The 21,602-nt window shown below is 38.0% G+C and overlaps 1 protein-coding gene across 5 annotated transcripts in view; it reads right to left on the bottom strand.

Annotated features, from left to right (window-relative positions):
• FNDC3A (fibronectin type III domain containing 3A) overlaps nucleotides 1-21,602 on the bottom strand; it is a 115,074-nt gene that overhangs the window by 30,837 nt on the left and 62,635 nt on the right. For 4 of the 5 annotated variants that reach the window (XM_070380318.1, XM_070380316.1, XM_070380317.1 and 1 more), the window contains exons 4-7: nucleotides 17,931-18,007; nucleotides 4,915-5,152; nucleotides 1,941-2,210; nucleotides 796-854 (exon numbers count right to left, since the gene is read on the bottom strand). In XM_070380318.1, coding sequence (XP_070236419.1) covers nucleotides 796-854; nucleotides 1,941-2,210; nucleotides 4,915-5,152; nucleotides 17,931-18,007 — 644 coding nt within the window. Of the gene's footprint in view, nucleotides 1-795; nucleotides 855-1,940; nucleotides 2,211-4,914; nucleotides 5,153-17,930; nucleotides 18,008-20,846; nucleotides 20,963-21,602 lie in introns of those variants that run through there. The other variant, XM_005904512.3, reaches the window with a different exon arrangement.

Genomic DNA, 21,602 nt, shown 5'->3' with positions numbered 1-21,602 from the left:
TAAAAATTTAGTTTGTATGAGCATTTTACTTAATATTAATCTTTTATCTGATGGAAATATTTTTCCTATCAGAATGATAGCCTTTATTTAGGCTATTTTAAAACACACAGAAGCTTTCCAGATGGCGCTAGTGATAAAGAACCCGCCTGCCAATGCAGGGATGCAGGTTCGACCCCTGGGCCAGGACGATCCCCTGGAGGAGGGCATGGCAACCCACTCCAGTATTCTTGCCTGGAGAATCCCATGGACAGAGAAGCCTGGTAGGCTATAGCCATAGGGTTGCAGAGTTGTACACGACTGAAGCAACTTAGCATGCATGCATGTAAAATACACAGAAAATTTTATGTAGCCAGTTTTGCTGTCATACATTTTTCTGACTTTTTCTATTACATCTGCACACAAATAGTATTGGGGACTATTAACTTTCCTCTATGGTTTGATTTTAACTCTTTTTGCAACTGGAGTTAATTGGATGTATTTTATATGGAAATAACAATTTTTTTAAAAAATGATAATCAGTTGTACCTACACTCTTCATTAGATCTTTGCCTGGTCCAGTGATTTTGAATGTCATTGAGCATGTACTAAAACCTTGTTTAAAAAATGAACTGCTGGTTGAGTATTCTGCCACACTGATTAACAGCTTCGCTCTCCTTATGTCAGATCTGTATTGATCTATTATTACCGATCTCACATTCCTGACATATAGTTAAATTGTAAGTAAGCCCTGAACCTACCAAAATCCTTTGTGAATATACTAAATGTAAATGTCAAGAAAATACATGTGATACTTACCACTGGTTTGACAATGTTGGAAAGAAGTGCTTCAAAAGCTTTAGTTTCTTCATCTTTTTCTTAAAAAAAAAAAAAAAAAAAAATTGGAATAATTAAAAAAAACTTAAATGCAATCATTCTGCTCCCTTCACAATATGTCTTCTAAAACATGTAACAAGAGGTTGGTATTTGAGAATTTTATTTTCTAGTTTTTACTCCTTTAGTTCATATTCAGCAGTTTGTGGCTTTTTATAGAGTTGTTCTGCCTCAGTTTCTATTTCCCTTTTAACCATAATAACTACTTATAGTACTACTATATATAATCCTTTTAAAAAAATAAAGTACTCTCTCTTAAAAGTCCTTATTTGCCAATCTCATACCTCTTAATGACAAGTTAACTAAGCACTTGTTTCATATATGCCTTAATTGTGGTTCCCAAATAGGAATATAATTGACTTGACCATAACTTAAAACCACCATTGAAGTATCTGAAACTTTAGCTTAACTCCTCTGAAACATCAGTGCTGAAAAGAATGATCAGAAGGTCTCAAAAATATGGGAGAACATTTTAATAAATGTTTATATTACAAGCCAAGAGGCTGTGAAAGCACTAAATTGATGGGAAATAGAAATTTTAAAGAAAAGAAGTAGTGCTCAGAGTCCGTATAGTGGAAGTCACAGGTTAGAGGAAGGATCTAAGGGAAACAGAAAAGAACTTTTGAACAAAGAAATGGACAAGACTCTATCCTAACTATAACATTTACAGAGTACATAAATGGATTGGTGAACTACATAACTAGTTGCTATCAGGGAGTTGTATAAGAAGCTGAGAAGAGTAAGAGTTTTGATTAAAAACCAGTTTAGCCTTATTTAGGTTCAGAAAGAAGGAATCTGGATGAACTCTGAGTTTTCCTATCAAACAGAAATTTCCCGTGGTTAGTAAAATTTATGATATAGGTGTAAGTGTTAATTGAGCTTTCCCAAAATGTAAAAAAAAATACCCTAGTAACAATTCAGGTTCTAAAACTTACCCCTCACATTTAGACCGTATTATGCTATTAACCTACAGTTTATGTGAAGCATGATGAATGACTGAAAGGTCAGACTATATACTTTTAGTAGGTTAAATGATGATAAAAAGACAATTAGAACATATAAATAGTTACCTTCTATTTCTGTATCAACTTGTGCACCCCCTTTCCCCTTCCCTGACTTGTTCTTCACTGATCCTGTGTTCGTACCACTAGCATTCTGCCCTTTTGTAAGCCCATTATGTTCACTTATAGGAGAAGGGCATTTCTGGGGTGATGATGGTGGACTGCTCATCTTATCTTTCTGTGTTCCTTGGCGATCCTTTAATTTTTTCTGCAAACGTTCGTATGTTTTACTAGATCTTTCATCTCTAAAGTTGGACCTTCCATGTGAAGAGTGAGCATCTAAGAAGAAATAAAGTAAAAATCATTTAGAAAAGGTTGCTTTCTCCAAACACATTTATGGCAGGGGAAAAGAGTAGGAAATAAATCTATCATTATATAAAACTTATAAAATACTTCAAAGAAAAATCTTGCACAACACAAAGCTATTTCTGTGTCTCCACTAACTGAAGAGAACCAAGCTTTATGACTTGATTATAATTATAATCTTACAGATATTTATTTTCTTCTTCTTTTCTCAAGTATTAATCTCCATAGAAACAGCTTGGTCCTAAGCTATGACTGTCACAGGAGCGGAATAAGACCTGAACTGAGCTGTGTAGAGTTCTTTTATTCTACATTAATTTTAGCATCTCTTTCAACTTCAAACATCTCCTCTGACTAACAGTGGCTTTTAACAATGTAAAATAGTAGTATACTGTAATAGCTAAGATTTTTCTTATAATTTTCTCACATTAAAAAAAACTAGGTCATAATTAGGAGTAAAAAAATTTAAAGAGACTGATTTGTAGTATAAACTCATGCTATCAGAAGTATGTTTACTGGGCTACCGCACGAGACTTATCTGGGAATTTGTTATAAATGCAGAAAAACAAACCACACTCAAACCACACTCAGATCTACAGAATTAATACGCATTACTTGGGCAATAGAAATAAGTTTGAAAAAAAAGTAATATATGACATAATATGTAATATATCTACTACTTACAGGGTGTGTTGCATAATTTAAAATTTGTATTTAGAGTTATTTCTTCTACAAATTTACTAAGCTTGAATGAACAAGTACTGATTAAGTGCAAGGAAAACAGTGATGAAAAAAACAGATATAGTTCTTCAGGGGTTTACAGTTACATAAGGGAAAAAGACTTCTAAATAAACAAAAATAATCAAGTTGTGTTCAGTTCTGTGAAAGAAACAGGTTTTAGAGATTGACAAGGAAAGGTTATGGGAAGATCTCTGAAAGCTAACATCTAAAGCAAAAAAAAAAAAAACCCAAAGCAGCAGCAGCCTGCATGTAAAGGGGGGAAGAGCACTTCTGGGAGAGAGACCACCATGTGTACGGGCATTGAGGCAAGAAAGAGCTTGGTTCTGAAAAACCGAAGGTGGGGTGTGTGCATGGGAACAAGTAAGACAAGGCAGACTGAGGCCACAGAACAGGATCTTGTCCAAGGCAGTGGTTGGCAACCAGGCCCAAATGTGGCCCCCAGGAGTCATCTGGCAGTGTCTGGAGATACTTCTAGTTGTCACAGCTGAGTTGGAGGAGGGTGAGGGTGGAGTTGTGTGCTATTGGCATCTAGTGGGTAGAGGGCAGGGATCCTTCTAAACATCCTACAAAGCCAGTTCTGTCCTCCACAGTAAAGACTCATCCTTCTTCAAACAGTGCTGAAGTTGAGAAATTCTGGTCAAGGGGAAGGGTTTAGGATTTTATTCTAAATGTAGTGGAAAGTCACTGAACTCTATTAACTAGAAGAATGGTCTGATTTATATTTTAAAATGATTACTCTGGCTGAGTGTGGATGGTTGCGGGCAGGAATGACAGCGGAAAACCCACGGGAAGGCTGTTGCTCCAGGCGTCCTGACCAGAGGTGACGGGGGACTAAGTCTGAGTAGCAGTGGAGAAAAGCAGTCACATCTGGGAATCTTCTGAAAGTAAGATATCAACTGATGTGGGGGTTGAAAGAGGAGGAATCAAATTTGGTCATCTGGTTTTTAACTGTGCAAACTAAGTGGACAGCGGTACCATTCATGGAGATGAAGATGACACAGAAAATCAAGTTCCATAACTATGTTTAAAAATACTATAACTGAGATGTATGAGACACTTCAGTGGAGTTATCAAGAAGGCAGTTAGAGGAGTAACCTGGTGGCCTAGTGGTTAGGATTCCAGAGTCCAGGCTTTTAATTCCATGGCCTGGATTTAATCCCTGGCTTGGGAATGCAGCACAGTCCAAAAAAAACACCACAGACAGAAATAAAAACCTGGGGCTCAGAGGAGAGGTTTTTGACTGAAGATACAAATTAAAAAAAAAACTGTCAGTCTATGGATGGTATTTAAAGCCACAGGAAAGAGTAAGATGATTATTTTGTGTATATGTAGCTGTCTAGTCTTCCCAACAATTTATTAACTCCCTGAGGGCAGAGATTGTTTCGTTTTTTTCCCCCAGTATCTTATAGAACCTAGCAATGTTAGTTAGTGGCATCAGAGGCTTCAAAATTAAACAGCAGCATGATCACCCCTAACTAAAAAATTTCCTCAGAGAGCAGCAGGACAGACAAGTAGATCTCTTGTTTGAGTGTGTCCCCACTGAACGTTGCTGCACGATGTAAGTTACTTTCCCTTTCTGATTTTCTGTTTACTCACCTGCTTTGAAGGCTGGGCATGAAGATGACACATTTAACATGTTTTTTAAAGTTAATTTTTACTGGAGCATAGTTGATTTACAATGTTGTGTTAGTTTCTGCTGTATAACAAAGTGAATGGGTTACACATACACATATATCCACTCTTTTTTAGATTCTTTTCCCATATAGGTCATTACAGAGCACTGACTAGAATTCCCTTAACACAGTGTTTGAGTGACAGAAAATTATTGTGATAGTTACCATTTTTTGGTTTCTTTTATATAATGTGATAATAGCACCTATTATATCCAAGCAAAGACCAGCCAACTCCATAAAACAAGAATGCTTTCTAGATGTCTTACCTACATCTCCATATACTTGTGAAGACTGATACGGTGCCATATACTGCGTTGCCATGTCTCCGGCTCCAGTAACCGGTGAGTACATGTGGCGTGGTGGGGGGGGCATCATGGTTGGGACAGGAATGAAACCAGGTAGAGGAGGGTGTGGAGAGCGGTGGATGACTGTGTGACCACCAGGATGAAACTCTGGTGCCTGAGGAACCACAACAACTCTTCGAACACCATTGTCTTCAATAACCTATAAAATGAACAACAGATTAAAAGTTTCTTCCATAGGACGTAAGCAGTTTTTTCCAGATATGTGAGAGTAAAAATTATTACATCGATCAGAAGTTAATTAACAAATTTTACAGAACCAACATGAAAAGATTTTATTAAATACATTACATACATATGAATTAGCACCGAACAACATGAAGTAGTTTTTGTTATACAATGCAATATAAATCTTAAAACACTGACAAGATTGGCTAAATAATAATATACACAGTGAGTTAGGATATTTGGTATTTAGGTGTGACATGCATTTAGTGATACAGTTAAAATGTAGCAATGGGACCAAATGTCTCAAGGGACCTTCTGGTTTCAATATAACAGGGTCAGGAATTTCTTTCTTTTTGTGAGGTAGGGGAAAAATAAGATATGGAAAGAACAGAAATTGTGAAACAGCAATGGGGAAAAAAATTGGATCCAAACTCCCCAGATCAACTGTATATTGAATTTAGACATAAAACTCTTAGGACCACGACCAGAACAATTTTAATAGTTGAAGATCATGTCAAGGGAGGCAAAAACACTCCCAGTTAAGGAAAATCTCTGTGGCTCTAAGTCTTATGAGTAGAAGAAATTACACATTTCTACAAAGGGGTCACACTGTGGAAAAATATTTTTTAAAATGACAGATTTCCCTTTGAACCTCACTGGGACAAGAACAAACAGGAAGGACTAAAAAGATACAAGATTTTACCTCAAGATTAGAAATACTTCTACAAGAAGAGTTCTTTATCTTTTAGACTTAAATAATTACTACTGAAGTATAACAAACAGCTAATAACAGAAAATGATTAAAATGTAAAGTAGTAACTTAAAGGCAAATCCTAATATTTTCGCATTTTACTATCGAAGAGTAAGTTTTACTACGCCTAAACGAATAGCAAATTTTGTTTATAAACAAATGTGCTTGGTAAGGATGTTAGAAAACACAGTTACTTGGATACAGATAAGCCTAACTTACAAGTTAATTACTGCTTTAGGAAGAATATAGTTGCTATTAAATAGGTTATTAAACTTTCCCTGATGAAGTGTGAGATGACTTGTGAGATAACACGGAACCAGAAAAGCAAATGAATCACTGTCTTGATACACTCGGTGAAGACTACAACGTTTGTTTCCAGCACAATGGAGACCTCATATCCCATGTCTCCCTATTTAACCCAGTTCTGGATTCAAGCCTGGACAACTGCCTATGACTGGTGGAAACAACGTCCTATCTGGAACCCTAGCTGAAGATAATCTGGAATCTGTTTACCATTTTTCAGCCTCTAACCTATAGGAAGGGACCTGAGAGGAAGTCTGAAATGGATTCTGAGCGAGCCAAACCACAATGTCTGCCATTAACATACCACTTTCACCTTTATCAACTGTCTGACTCACAAATCTTAAATGACCTCCACTGCTGACAGGACTGCATGGTACACACTCTTCAACCTAGCGTTCCATCTGGTTCCAACCTCTCATTATAGCTGTCATCTTTCTTCCACACCAAGCTCTGAACCCTTCATTCCAGCCAGGCTGGTTTACTAAAACACCTATCTTCATACTTAACCTGCATATTTCTTTATCTTGTACCTTGGCTTATGCCATCTTCTCTTCATTTTACTTTCCCCCAGTCTGTACCTATGAGAGTCTCATCTATCCTTCCAAAGCTAGCACTAACCACCTCCATTCATTAAAACAAAATTTGTTTTTGAACAAGAAGATAGTGGTAAGTTAGGAGAGAAAAAACCAGTGACACGTTTGTGTGGGCACACACACTAACAGGGGCAGACGAACATGACAGCAAGTTAGTCATTTAGCACGCTGCACGGCAATAAACACGACGGGAAAAAACCACACACCAGGTGAGGGGTATCAGAAGTACCGCAAAAGGGGGACGGTCATAATAGAAAAGAATGATCAGGATAGGCCTTATTGGCAAAGTGAAATTTGAGCAGAGATGTGAAGGAATTGAAGGAATTAGCCAGGCAAAAATCTGAAAGACTGTTCTGGGAAGAGGGAACAGTCAGAACAAAGCCTTTAAAGTAGGACTGGTTAGGAGGAAGCCAGTGTGACTGGATCAGCGTAAAGGAGGAGAAAGGACAGAAGCAGATAAGATCAACAGATACAAAATGGTAGAGATGATGGCCAAGTCAGGCAGGTTGTACTGTACAGGCTATTAAAGACTATATGTACTCAGTGAGGTGGAGGACCATCACAGAAACAAGTGGTTTTCATTGAGGGGTGATTTTACTCCCTAGAGCAACAGTCTCCAACTTTTAGGAGGACTGGTTTTACGGAAGACAGTTTTTCCATGGACTTAGGGTAAGGATGGGTTTGGAATGATTCAAGCGTATTACATTTATTGTGCACTTTATTTCTATTATTATTACATCAGCTCCACCTCAGATCATCAGGCATTAGATCCTGGAGGTTGGTGACCCTTGCTGTAAAGGACATTTGGCAGTATCTGGAGTCATTTTTAGGGCTTCCCAGGTGGTGCTAGTGGTAAAGAAGCTGCCTGCCAACGCAGGAGACATAAGAGACGCAGGTTCAATCCCTGAGTTGGGATGATCCCCTGGAAAAGGGTATGGCAACCCACTCCAGTATTCTCGCCTGGAGAATCCCCATGGACAGAGGAGCCTGGTGGGCTACAGTCCATAGAGTTGAGTGTGAATGAAGCGACTGAGCATGCTTGGAGTCTTTGGTTGTCACACCTGGAACTGGAGGTACTATTTAGTGAGTAGAGGTCAGGGATGGCGCTAAATGCCCTACAACACAGAGGACAACCCCCCCACCCCCCCATAACAAAAAATTATTGGCTTACACTGTTTATTGTACCAAGATTGAGAAATCCTGATATATCTTTACATTTACTAGGGTTACTCTGGCTGCTGAGTTGAGGATAGATTGTAGGGCAAAGCCAAAAATGGGGAGATCATTCAGGAAGTCATTGTAGAAATCTAGGCAAGAGATGGTGGTGCAGGGTGCAGGGAGTGCAGGGAGTGAGAAGCTGCCCACAGTTAGCATATCTTTAAAGGCAGAACAACAAGCTTAGCTGATAATTCCACTGGAGAAGTGTGGAAAAGTTTTGGAATCATGGTATTTCACCAACAGTGAAAGGGAAAGCTATAGGTTAGAACAAGTTACTTCAGCAGAGTAGGGAGAAGATCTGGAGTTTTAGGTTTTGCATGTGTAAGTTTGGTAAGTCTGTAAGTGGAAATGTTGAGTAGGCAGTTAGATAATAGTGGCCTGCAGTTCCAGAAAGATAGGAAAGGACAAACGGGTAAGGGAGGAAGAAAACTTAAGAGTGTAGAGTTTGGTTATAGGTGGCTCCGTAGCGCAATGGATAGCGCATTGGACTTCTAGAGTTTGGTTAAGTATATCAGGGAGAATGGATCGATTTTGTTAAGTGTCGATGATAGGTTCAATAAGATGAAGACTAAGGACTGACCGTTGGATTTAGCAATTTGGAAGTCATAGGGACCTTGATGAGAGCAGTTTTAGCATAATCATAGGGGCAAAGCCTGAGTGGAGCGGATTGAAGAGACAAAGTGGGGAGGGGAATTAGAGAGCTAAATTTTCTCACAATTTTAGAAAGTTTTCCTATAGAAGGGAATATGTAGGGTGGTAACTGACAGTAGAAGAGTCAAGCAGCTTAAAAAATCTGTTGCTGTTTTTAGTGGGAGCAATTACAACATGCTGATATACTAATGAGCATGATCCATCAGAGAGTAAGAAACTGTGATGTAGGGGAGAGAGAGAGAGCTAGAGTAATGTCCTTGAGCAGGCAAAAGGAGAGGACAGTCAGGACTCCAGCTGGGGCACAGGATTTAGATAGGAGCAGAAAAGTCTGATCTAGATGAAAGAGAAGTACAGACTGATGAGATGAGAAGGTAAAGAATGTAACTTCAGATGCTGAAAGAGATGTGGGGTTAGCAGTCTGTAGTTTCCTTGACTGCTCTCTGTGAACCCTTTCCTAGATACCAGAATCTCAGTGTTCTCTCTTTCCTATCACTTCTACTACATTTATTCTCTATCATCTGTTTGGTATCCCTAACACTGTAGTATTTGTTAATTTTCCAACATGTCTTACTCTATAATTTAACTGTAAGTTTCTCAAGGGACATGTGTTAACTATTTAATCCTCAAAACAATGCTAAAATAGGTAGCATTATTATTTCCATTTTTTTTAGACAGGGAAACTGAGGCATAGAGATGTTAAATAACTTGCAATGTCACACAGGCAGTAAGTGGAGGAACTAGTAACTGAGCTCAGATAAACTGACTTCAATTCCATGTTCTTATTCACTTTGTTAGCACAAAATCGACAAATATTTGCCTCCTAGTGCCTTTTTAAATTTCACAAACACAAGTGAGATCTCATCAGTTAAAAAAGAAATGGCTAAATTGCTTATGAAATTAAAACCACTTTTCTGCTGAATAAGAACATTTCAAATATACAGATAAGCTGAGGGAAGGGAGACTGGGGAGTTAATTGTTTTAAAAGGTTGTGAAATGAGATTTCAACAAGAAACCTGACTTAAAATAGTCTGGAAGCCCCGAAGAGGGGAAACTCTCATGCACTACTGTTTGCTGTCCCTTGCAGACTCTAGCGGGAATCACATACCTTGCATTTCCCAACCGGAAGGAAGCTTACTTTACATACCCCAGCTGGAGGAAGGAAAAATTTTCTCCTTGCTTAGTATGGCCAATGAGAAACTACCACAACTAGCCTAATCAGAAGCAGCCATAACCCTCAACTCTCTTTCCTCCAATGGACTTTGCTCAAAAACCACCCCTTCCCAACTCCCCTCTTTTCGTTAAGAACGGTCCTCTTCTTTATTTTGGGAACTTGCCTATGGTTTGCCATAGTTTGCATGTCCCGCACTGCAATTTCTCTGCTATTCATGAATAACATCATTTTGCTGTTAACTATGTATTTTATTTTTAAGGTTGATAAGGTACAGAGTTCAGTTTTGCAAGAAGAGTTCTGGGGATGGATGGTAGTGCAACAGTGTGAATGTACTTAATACCACTGAACTGAACCTTTAAACCAGTTATATTTTTAATGTGTATTTTACAATTAAAAGAAAAAAAAAAAAAAACTAAGATACAGAGATTAAAAAAAAAAAAAGAGCCAGATCAGGATCAAGAGGGTGTGGAGAACTCCACCACTTCAAGAAATCATCTGAGCAGCCAGTAATGTCAGAGTGAAGCCAGAGACCTCAAACTATCCGCCTAGTCTCTAGCTGCCAAGAAATAGCCAAGACAATGAATTTTACACCAACAGGGTACAATGATGGCAGAGGTTAAGATAAAATCAACAAGTTCTAAGAAGGAAAAAAAGGTAAAATATAATCCACAGTCTATGTTAAAAAAATTAAAGACGATGAGATAAATGGAAATATCAACACAGTTTGACCACCTAACCACATACACCATGCAATATCTAATTAGACAAAAGCCCTGTTTTGTTTCCTTCACTGAACACAGACGTAATTGAGAGGGGCTGCAGAGAAAGGAGGTTGTGTTTGCTATCTGATATTTTATATTGTGCTCCAGAATGGACATTCCATGACAGATCTGTTCTGTATCCTGTTTTCTCCCCAATAACTGGTACGGTACATGTAGTGTATGACAGATGCTCAAAAGTTTGATGACTGATATGACCGGAAATAAATGCTATTGGTTCTACTCAAATCTCCCACCCCCCTTAACAATAGCTAACTACTAGGGTTTTGTGACCTCTTTAATTCCTACAACCTTTGCTTCCCTGCTACTTCTAGCAACCTACTTCTATCGCATCATTCTGAACAACTCCAAATTTAAGCTATTGAACAGTATTACAGATATTTCTGGCCATTCATCTAACAGATTCATCCAACATCTAACCAAGCACACAGCAACGTAAGCGACTACAACCTTTCTGTCCAGCTCTTACTGTGTCTTTTCATCCTCATCTAAACCTCTAAATCCCCTTTCAGTCTCTTACACTGCTGTCCATCTGTTTTGGTTGTTCTTTCCAGGAGAGACAAAGACTGAGATGAGACTTGTTTGTACAGTCTTTGAAAGATTTACTAACCTCATTGCTGTGTGCTGACATAAAGGCTCAGTGAAATACCAAGTCCAGCTCAAAGGAGTAATCTGAAACTTTTCATGATGCTGACACAGGCCCTTTCCCCATATTATGAGATCTCTCTCATCACCATAACAACCCACATTCCATAAAAAACAAGGAGCCATTACAGAAAGGCAGAAGGAAGGAACTTTTGGTATTACCTTTCAGGAGTCCCATTCAGGTTAAGTCTACATTATTTTCCTGATAATTCATTAACTTCATCACTAAAATATCAAGTGTTATTCTGAGCTGCAATGCCCTTAGGGACTACAAGTTGTTATTATTTGCCAGGAAACTAAGTTCCTTCTACACCTGTCACCATATGCTTTCTGTGTCATCATTTGTTTTCACTGTTTTTGTTTACTGTACTGTTTCTCCCTTTGGTGTCTGAGTTCAGCTGGCACATATTTCTGTCTCTATGCAGTATGTCAAATCACTCATAAATTTCCCTTTCTTATTTGTTAAACTGTAATAATCAAGTTCCTTAAGGTTATGTCTAAAATTATGTCTGTAATTAGAGAAAAGGCTAAGGGGAAACATACTAAATGTTTACAGAAGTGTCTCTGGGTTATAACACTCAATGGAATTTTTCCCCTACCCTTTTACATGTTTTCCAAGTTTTCCATACAATAATGATCAGAAAATGTACAACTCTATTTGTTCTTTATCACTAAATACATTTCCCAGTGGCTTGCTTGCAAAATTAATATTCCTTGACATTTAAGCTTCTGGTGAACAATTACATTTTCAGTTCAGTTCAGTCGCTGTCGTGTCTGATTCTTTGTGACCCCATGAACTGCAGCACACCAGGCCTCCCTGTCCATCACCAACTCCTGGAGTCCACCCAAACCCATGTCGATCGAGTCAGTGATGCCATCCAACTATCTCATCCTCTGTCGTCCCCTTCTCCTCCTGCTCTCAATCTTTCCCAGCATCAGGGTCTTTTCCAATGAGTCAGCTCTTCCCATCAGGTGGCCAAAGTATTGGAGTTTCAGCTTCAACATCAGTCCTTCCAATGAACACCCAGGACTACTTTATGCATAAAATTTTAATTAACTTTAGGCTCCCCCATCATATTGCAAGTACCTGATGATTAATAAAAATTTTTTAAAAATGATGATCCATTTTTCTGATCCAATAACAAAAGCTATGCAACTAAAAAATTAAGACTGACTATTTTCATTACAGCTACATAGAATGCTGAAGTATCAGAGAAATAGGGTACAAATATAAATTAACAATATTATAGAACTCTTAGATAAAAGAAGCAAAGAAAGTATAACAAAATTGGCAATTTTAACGGCAACTTTGGGCTTTGCAAATTGCAAATGAGAAAAACAAAACCAATGAATCCCCAAATTACCTAACATATAATACCCTGTCTGTTATTCTCAAAAATCAAGTTAAAATATATGTGAATTATTGATAAGTGCTTCTAAACTTGATGGCATTCATACAAACAAAAAATTTGAAGGTTGATTTATCCTGGGTAAATCATGATTTCTTCATTTCTACTTAAGTACTTTGTTAAATCTTGATCTTCATCTAAGATTATTATCTTTTGAATCTTTAATTTTTCGGCCTCAATATGCTCTTTGGTTTGTAGCATGATTACTTCCTCAGTGGTAGAGCTAGAGAGTCCCAACACTGGATTTCAATTTTTTAAAATTATTTATTTTTAATTGGAGGATAACTGCCTTACAACATTGTGTTAGTTTCTGCCATACTGGATTTTAGTTTTTGCAGTCCTTGCTTGTCTGACCAAATGTTTTAGGATATTTACATTTGCTGAATCCTGTTAGTGTATGTACTGAATTACATGATGGTATAGCAAAAAACATTGCTGGGAGGGATTGGGGGCAGGAGGAGAAGGGGACGACAGAGGATGAGATGGCTGGATGGCATCACTGACTCGATGGACGTGAGTCTGAGTGAACTCCGGGAGTTGGTGATAGACAGGGAGGCCTGGCGTGCTGCGATTCATGGGGTCGCAAAGAGTCGGACACGACTGAGCAACTGATCTGATCTGATAGCAAAAACATTACTTGACCCTCCTTCGACCACTGGCCTTCAGCAACAGATACACAGAAGGCAGGGATGGAGTTGATTAAACTGCTGCCCCAAGGGGAGAACAGTGTACAGAAGTCTAGAAAGAGACTGCAGATGACAGCTATTCCTGGATTTAGTGTGTGTGCTCCTTAGTTCCCACTGAGCCGAATACAACATGCACCTTATAACAGCCATCCATGTGTCTTAATGTTTGGTTCAACTCCCAGCTTTATTTTTGCTAATATAATTATGTTTGCTTATGCGTCAAATTTTGGACAATTACCAAGCTCTTAGCTGTGCCGAGAACTTGGCTCTTGGTAAGTATTTTCTAACATGAGAAATTGTGTATGTCAGGCAATAGGGGTTGTACTTCAAAGGTGATGTCAAAATGTTAGAATTCATTCTTACACACTAGGTACTTAAATTATTTCAATAATGATGAGAATAGATTTTTGTCTTTGGATTACCACTGTGTGCTTAAAAATGGTACATTTCCTAGAGACAATGATTACTGTTAAAGTTCATTCACTTATTTGACAAATATTTATGAAATACATACTGTATTTGAGTTACTACAGAACAAAAATAATAAAAGGTACCTCCATACACTCAAGGAAATTAAAATCCCGTTTAAGGAGAATATATAGACACACAATTATAGTATCAGGTACGTATATGTAACTAAAGAATGGTACAAATAACTTGATCTAGGTTCTCAAAGATGGGTAGAATTTCAAAAGGCAGAAATGAGGGAATGAATAACATTTCCCGGATAACAGCATTAAGAAAACCATGGAGAAAGAAGAACATCAAGTGAGCATATGAGTAGTCATGTTTGGCTGAAAAAATAGATAGGTGATTACATTTATCAAAAGAAGGGTACAGAGACAAACCAGAACAGAACCATGTTAAGGCCTTATGTGTCAAGAAATCTAGACCGCACTGAGTGGACAAGCCAACTAATGAGCACAGAAGTGAACAAATTCAAGAAGTTATATAGGAAGATTATTTTAGTGGCTCTTGCCCTAAAAATACAGCACTTCGGACTTCCCTGGTGGTCCAGTGGTTAACACTGTGCTTCCAATGCAGGGGGTGTAGGTTTAATCCCTGGTTGGAGAACCAAGATTCCACATGTTGTGTGGCATGGCAAAATAAATTTTAAAAAAGATACAGAATCTTAACTTGGATGACCATTTGATTGATTTACTAGTATTTATTGAGCCCTTAATACATGACAGGCACTGTACTCAGCACTGAGGAAATAAAGATGAATGAGAATTCTGTATGATCTAGTCTTACTATCTCTCTGACCTCATGTTTACTATAATTGTGCCTTAAGGACTCAGTCCAGCCGCAACGGCCCCCTTGTTCCCAAGCATGCTCTCATCTTAGGCCTTTTGCACCAGCTGTTTCTGTTCCCAGAATCCTCTTTCCCTGAATAAATGCATGGCTAACTCCCAAATGTCCTTCAGGACTTAGTTCAAAGGCACCTTTCCAATGATGCCTAGTCTGACAACCCTATCTTAAAATGTAACTAGCTCCGTTTTCTTTCTTTTCCCCCCATTTTACTCACCACCTAATACATTATACAATTTACCCATTTATTATGCTTTTTGTTTCCTTTTTCCCACAGAATGTAAACTACAGAAGTACAGAGGTCCTTGCCTCTTTTTATTCAAGCACTGAGAGTCCCTAACATGTAAGAGCACTCAATGCATATCTGTTGACTACTGTTAAATACAGGAACTGTATGAATTCATAATCTTCTCTTCTCAGGAAAGAGAATTTATTAACTAAACAATGTGAAAAATTTGTTAAAAGAGGGATATACATAATGTGCTATGAGAACCCAAACAGAAAGGCATGTGAAAAGGTTCAAGGAAAGTTAATTCTAGAAGGTCATAACTGAGTGAATTGAGAAGAGTAGAAATTTGCCATAAAAATGAAAGGTACTGTTAGCTGAGAGAACAGCAGAATTCCTACAACTGCCTTTGAATAATGTCTTAATCATCTTTATGTCACTAGCACCCAATACAGAGCTTGGCACATGATGCCATTCAACGTGTTTGTTAAACTGAGCTATGCTAGAGAGAAAAAACTATGTAATCCTCTTTAGGGAGATGGAGAAAGGTCTGAAAAGGAGTAAACAGAGAAGTAGGAAGAATCAGGATAGCATTACTTCAAGAAAATCTGGGGTAATCTGGGGTAAATCATATGAATGTTGTTTAGTTGCTAAGTAGTGTACAATTCCTTGTGACCCTACAGACTGTAGCCCGCCAGGCTCCTCTGTCCATGGGATTTCCCAGGCAAGAATATTGGAGTGGGTTGCCATTTCCTTCTCCAGGGGATCTTCCTGACCCAGGGATCAAACCCAAGGCTCTTGCATTGGCAGGCGTACTCTTTTACCACTGAGCCACCAGGGAAGAGTCAAATGTTCAGAGGTCAAAGAGGACTGTTGCTGTTCACTCACTCAGTCGTGTTGGACTCTTTGCAACCCCATGGACTGCAGCACATCAGGCCTCCTTATCCTTCACCATCTCCCAGAGCTTGCTCAAACTCGTGTCCATTGAGTTAGTGATGCCATCCAACCATCTCATCCTCTGTCGTCCCCTTCTCCTCCTGCCTTCAATCTTTCTCAGCATCAGGGTCTTTTCTAATGAGTCAGTTCTTCACATCAGGTGGCCAAAGTATTGGAGCTTCAGCATCAGTCCTTCCAATGAATATTCAGGATTGATTTCCTTTAGGATTGACTGGTTGGATCTCCTTGCAGTCCAAGGGACTTTCAAGAGTCTTCTTCAACAACACAGTTCAAAAGCATCAATTCTTGAGTGCTCAGTCTTCTTTTTGGTCCAACTCTCCCATCTATACATGACTATGTTTTTAACAAATGTTTAGAGGTCAAAGAGGATTATGCTGGAAGAAGGCTTTGGTGTAGTGTATACCAGAGAGTAGATTTAGTAGGATAAAAAGGCAGGCAGGCTAAGGAGTCAGTGTGCTAAACAAAAGCAGAAATAATGAGCGGATTATTCTTCTGGAAAGCTTACAAAGTACTTTCAAATATGAAAGAAAGTGAAAGTATCAGTCACTCAGTTGTGCCTGACTCTGCGAACCCATGGACTGTAGACCGCCAGGCTCCTCTGTCCATGGGATTTTCCAGGCAAGAATACTGGAGTGAGCTGCCATTTCTTTCTTCACTTTCAACTATGTTATCTCATATATGTTATCATCTTATCTTACAGTGAGGACACTGAGGCTCAAGGAAGTTAATCTGTCCAAGGCCATGCAGCCAGCAAGGGTTTTAAACATGATATGGATCCAGCTTTTTGACTCTAATTCTCATACTATTTTCATTCTCCCCAGCATCATGGTCCTCTTTTGCTGTCATTCATATAGTGGGGTAGGCGTCACATAGTGGCCAGTGAAACTACCACGATAGCCCACCAGTATTTTGGCATAATCAGGGAGGATATAAGAGAGGAATTTTCTGAAGAAAAGTCCAAGTATAGGGGCTTCGCTGGTGGCTCAGTGGTTAAGAATCTGTCTTATTATATTAAGATATATCTTAATATAATTATTATATATTTAATATAATCATATATACATTAATTATATTTAATATATTAATATATTCTACTAAGATTCTGCCTTATTATAATGCAGGGAACATGGGTTCAATCCCTGGTCTGGGAAGATCCCACATGCTGCGGGACAGCGCATGCAGCCTGTGTGCTGCAACTACTGAAGCCTGTGCCCCTGGAGCCCGGGAGCGGCACCAGGAGAAGCCACTGCAAGGAGAAGCCCGCACATGGCAGCGAGCAGCAGCCCCACTCACCGCAACTCGAGAAAGCCTGCGTGCAGCAACGAGGACCCAGCACAGCCATAATTTAAATAAATAAATACATCTTAAAAAAATTTTCAAGTATAAATTCAGTGCTAGGATAAGAAACTGGCTATTTCCAAAAAGCTTTTGAAGCAATGAGTGCTGACTATGTAGGATCTCAGTAGCAGATATTGACATCTATAGATTTCACAGTTTTACTAAGTTTGCCTGTGCAAATAAGTAAGCTAAGTCAGAGCTTTTCAACTTGTATGTAAGAAAGAGCTACAGGTATGTGGTAATACTGATCCCCTTAGCCCTTAGGGTTGTAGGTCTACAGGTCTAAATTCTCTTGTACAGACCAGAATGTGCCATGCAATGATCATGGGCACCTGTGAACAAGTGTAAAAAAGAAGTTGGACGCACTGGCTTGGATTACTTTTAAGTAAATGGTTAATTTTAAAATGTTAGCATGGGTGCCTTTAAACCTTATGATATTAATTATATTATTCATATATCCAAGGAGAAAAAACTCTAAAATTAATTCTTTATTATAATTCACCACCCAAAGACAAGGCCAAATGATGAGTGCTATTAACTTAGTTTTTCCTCCTTTCCAAATAGCACTGAATGTGCTAAAATATTTGAAATAGATTTACCAAAGATATACTATACTGGGTAATAAGCTTTGGCACCTAAATTTTGTTTGCATTAAATAGTAACGTTACAATCACTCACACACACACATATAGACAAAAGTAACACAAAACATACCTGTGGGGCATAGCCAGGAGGCACATAAATCGGAGGCACAGAACCATTTGGGGACATCATTGGAACCTGAGCAGGACCTGAACAGATCACAGAAATCATGTATTAATCCTGGGTTACTTAACAAGCAAAAATGGAAAGCAATTTGAATTACATTTTGAATTCTTCATTTTAAACTAAACCCTTAAACTAATAGTGTATAACCATGAAAGGAAATTCAGATGATTCGCCTGCTAAAATAGAAATGTTTATCTTGTAAAGGGCACTGACTTCTCTTTACCTACAGTTGTGTTTTTCAAACCTGCCTGGTGATCATAACAGTCACCTGGGGAGATTTTTAAAGCACACCTTCTCTGGCAGTCTAGTGGTTAGGACTCTGCACTTCCACTGCAGGGGCTGCGGGTTCAATCCCTGGTCAGGGAGCTAGAGATTCTTGTTTAGTATGCTTGCAGTGTGGATCTTGAATCAGTGTACTTACAAATGTCCCAGGTAATTCCTGTGCAAATTGTGCAAATTAAGAAACAATGACCCACTGGAAAATCAAACCAAACTTTGCATATAAAATCAATGAAAAATACAAAAGGCAAAATTTGAAAAAACAATACGAAAAATCAAGAAAAAGTCAAGAGGAAGCAGCAGTAAGAGGAAGAATAGTTAGAAATTTGGAACTTGTTTTCTAAGGGTTAAAAATCTCTTTTAACCCTGTAATGCGTTAAGTCATGCCTTTAGGGGCTTGAGAACGTTACAAAAAAGGAATATACGAGTATTTACCCAAAGACACCTTTTTTGTTTCTTACACTGAAAAGTCCTTTTAAAAAAAAAGAAAACTCAGCTTGTCTTATTATACATTTCCTTTCATTTTTATAGTAATATCCTTTCCCAACAACTTTTTAAAAAGTTGTTTCATATCTAAGGATATATTTCTACTATGTATTTAGTAAACACTGAAGTATATGTATTTTTTAGCAACTGATGTAATGAGCTTTAAGAAATATGCTCTGATGCTTCTAAGAACAAGTAAGGCCTTCTTTATTTTCATATCCTTGGAAAACAAAAACAAAATTTTTCTACATCTAAGTCAACATTACCTATAAATTTACTAAACAATACTTGTGAAGTGCTTTACACCTCTAGGCAAGAGAGGCTTCATCCAAAACTCACCTTTCAACTTCTATATGCTGGACTCAAGAAATGACAGCAGTTTTAAAGTTATGCTAGTTTACTTCTGTTAGCTAATTTATAGAAACTATAGCAAGCTAGCTTTCTGAATCCTGAGGTCTGGCTTAGAGATTATTCACAATGTGTGAAATTTAGCTGAGAACCAGAAAGAGAATTCACTGAAAACTATTATCTATAATCTTAATAAAGGAAATTACTTTATTGTGTTTCTACTGTATGTGCCAGAGACTGGTTCCTTGCATATGTGGTCAAGTTTAATCCCTATTTCAAGTTATCAGAACAAGCTTTTGTTTTTTAGCCATCAGAGTAAAAAATAAATTATTACCAATTACATTTAAACTTATAAAACTACATAACTGCTTTGGGTTGCTCTTCTTTCACGAAAGATATGAATATATAAACACTAAGTAGTTGCAATTCAAACCATAATATACTTTGAAAGCTGCTAAGTGTTTATAATTTAGTAGTACAAAATTCTACTTTATTCTTTAATTATATCTAAGTGTGATTACTGAAGAGAGCTCAAAACAAACCTAATCTCAAATAAACCAGCAGTAAACCCATAACTAGTTGCAGTCCAGGAATAATCATTAACTCATATCCCTATGAAGTAATCTTTTCACTTTAGCAAGTGAATTTTCTAACCCTGAGGGAAAATGGTACAAGGTTATATTTTTTTCTTAAAAAAATAAAACAAAACACAACAAAAAACACACACACTTCATGTATAGCATTATTTAATATCTAAAATACTGGTGTGAAGTAACATGCAACACAACCTATAAAACTCCCATTGTATGAACAAAATAAATGCAGGTATTTATTTTGTTGCTTAGAACTACAATATTTACAGCACCATTTCTGTTGCTATTCCTGTCTATAGCAGCAAAACTTCAAAACCTACTTGATGATGCAGTTCCATCACCTCCTTAGTTCCAACAATACTTTTTAATTTAGGAGGTATGAAAAGATTAACTACAATCTCTTGATTAAGGGCAGTGACGGAGCTCCTGTCCCAGAGAAGAAGCTAAGTCTGTTACAGACTGTACCATTAAACACACATCTGGCAGGAGAGTAGCTGTATCTGAACCACTGTAGATCCACCAAGGAACTCCTTAATAATATATACGATTTGAGCAAAATCTACCACAAATCATATACCTATTGATTTTTAAGGGCATATTTCCTTTTCTAAAATCTTGCATAAGAGTAAACAACTCTATTTACCAATTGCCTTAAGAAATTTGAGAAGCCTCAATTCCTTAAAAATTGCCATCAATGATTTAGTAAAGACGGTATTTCATCTAGTAAAATGTCAACTCTTTTTAAATTTTTTCTTTATTAGCAGACATTAGCAGACATTTGATTAAAAAACAAAACAAAACGAGAGATCTGTCTGGGTTCAAATTCTTAACATGCAACGGGCTGCTGACGTGCCACACATTCTCTCACAAGCAAGCTTTCACAATGGCTTCCAAATAATCTGATGCCAATTTGCAGATTTTAGTTGTAAAAAGAAAATCCTAGTAAAGGCTCTGGAAAGGAATATTCTGTGGAATATAAAATCAACCCAGCTCTAAACAGAGTCTAATCTTTTTATAACTACATGGCCACAATGTAAAATTTTTACAGAGACAGATCTGGCATCTATTGAAAAAACACACGGCATGACTTCAGAGTAATACAATACTTGCTACGTTTTTAAATAAAAGCAGAAGGTTCAAAACCAGTAAATCTTACCACTCATTTTGTTTTTACAGTAGCAGCAGAGAACAAGAAAATCCAACAAGGAAACAGCGTAGTACACGTTAACAGCTTTAATTGGAGAACCTCGGCTGCTGCTTTTTTTTTTTTTTTTTGCAAAGCTACGAGGAAAAGAGCCTTTGACCGAGTCACGTGACACTGACCACGTGACCTGCAGTGACCCGCGGAAAAGGAAGGGGGGTGGGGGGAAAGCAAGCGTTCCCTCTGGCAGTGTTTGGCATACAGTTAAAAGATTTCTACCGATTCTGCCCCGAATTTGAAATTTTTCAGACTGCTTTATGAACCAACTCAAAAGCTCATCAAGATATTCATGGAAACATAGATATCTGATGTAAAATAATTCCCTTTGTTCTCATTTTCCTCTTGTAACTAATAGGCCTGTGTGCTAAGTCGCTTCTGCCATGTCCGACTCTGCGACCCTATGGATTGCAGCCTGTTCTGCTCCTCTGTCCATGGGATTCTACCGGCAAGAATACTGGAGTGGGTTGCCACGCCCTTCTCCCGGGGATCCTCCCAACCCAGGGATCGAACTAGCATCTCATTAGTCTACCTGCATTGGCAGATGGGTTCTTTACCATTAGAGCCACCTGGAAAGCCCTAAACACTATCTACTAATTCAAATTTTATTACCCCAGCCGGCTGCTTTTCATTTATAAATTTTAGGACACATATAACACTTATTTAGAAGATTCACTCCTAAATGTCCTTGTGTAACTTGATGCACTCTCCATA

The sequence above is a fragment of the Bos mutus genome, chromosome 12, assembly GCF_027580195.1.
Source record: "Bos mutus isolate GX-2022 chromosome 12, NWIPB_WYAK_1.1, whole genome shotgun sequence".
NCBI lineage: Eukaryota > Metazoa > Chordata > Mammalia > Artiodactyla > Bovidae > Bos > Bos mutus.
This window is presented reverse-complemented; position numbering and strand designations above follow the sequence as displayed.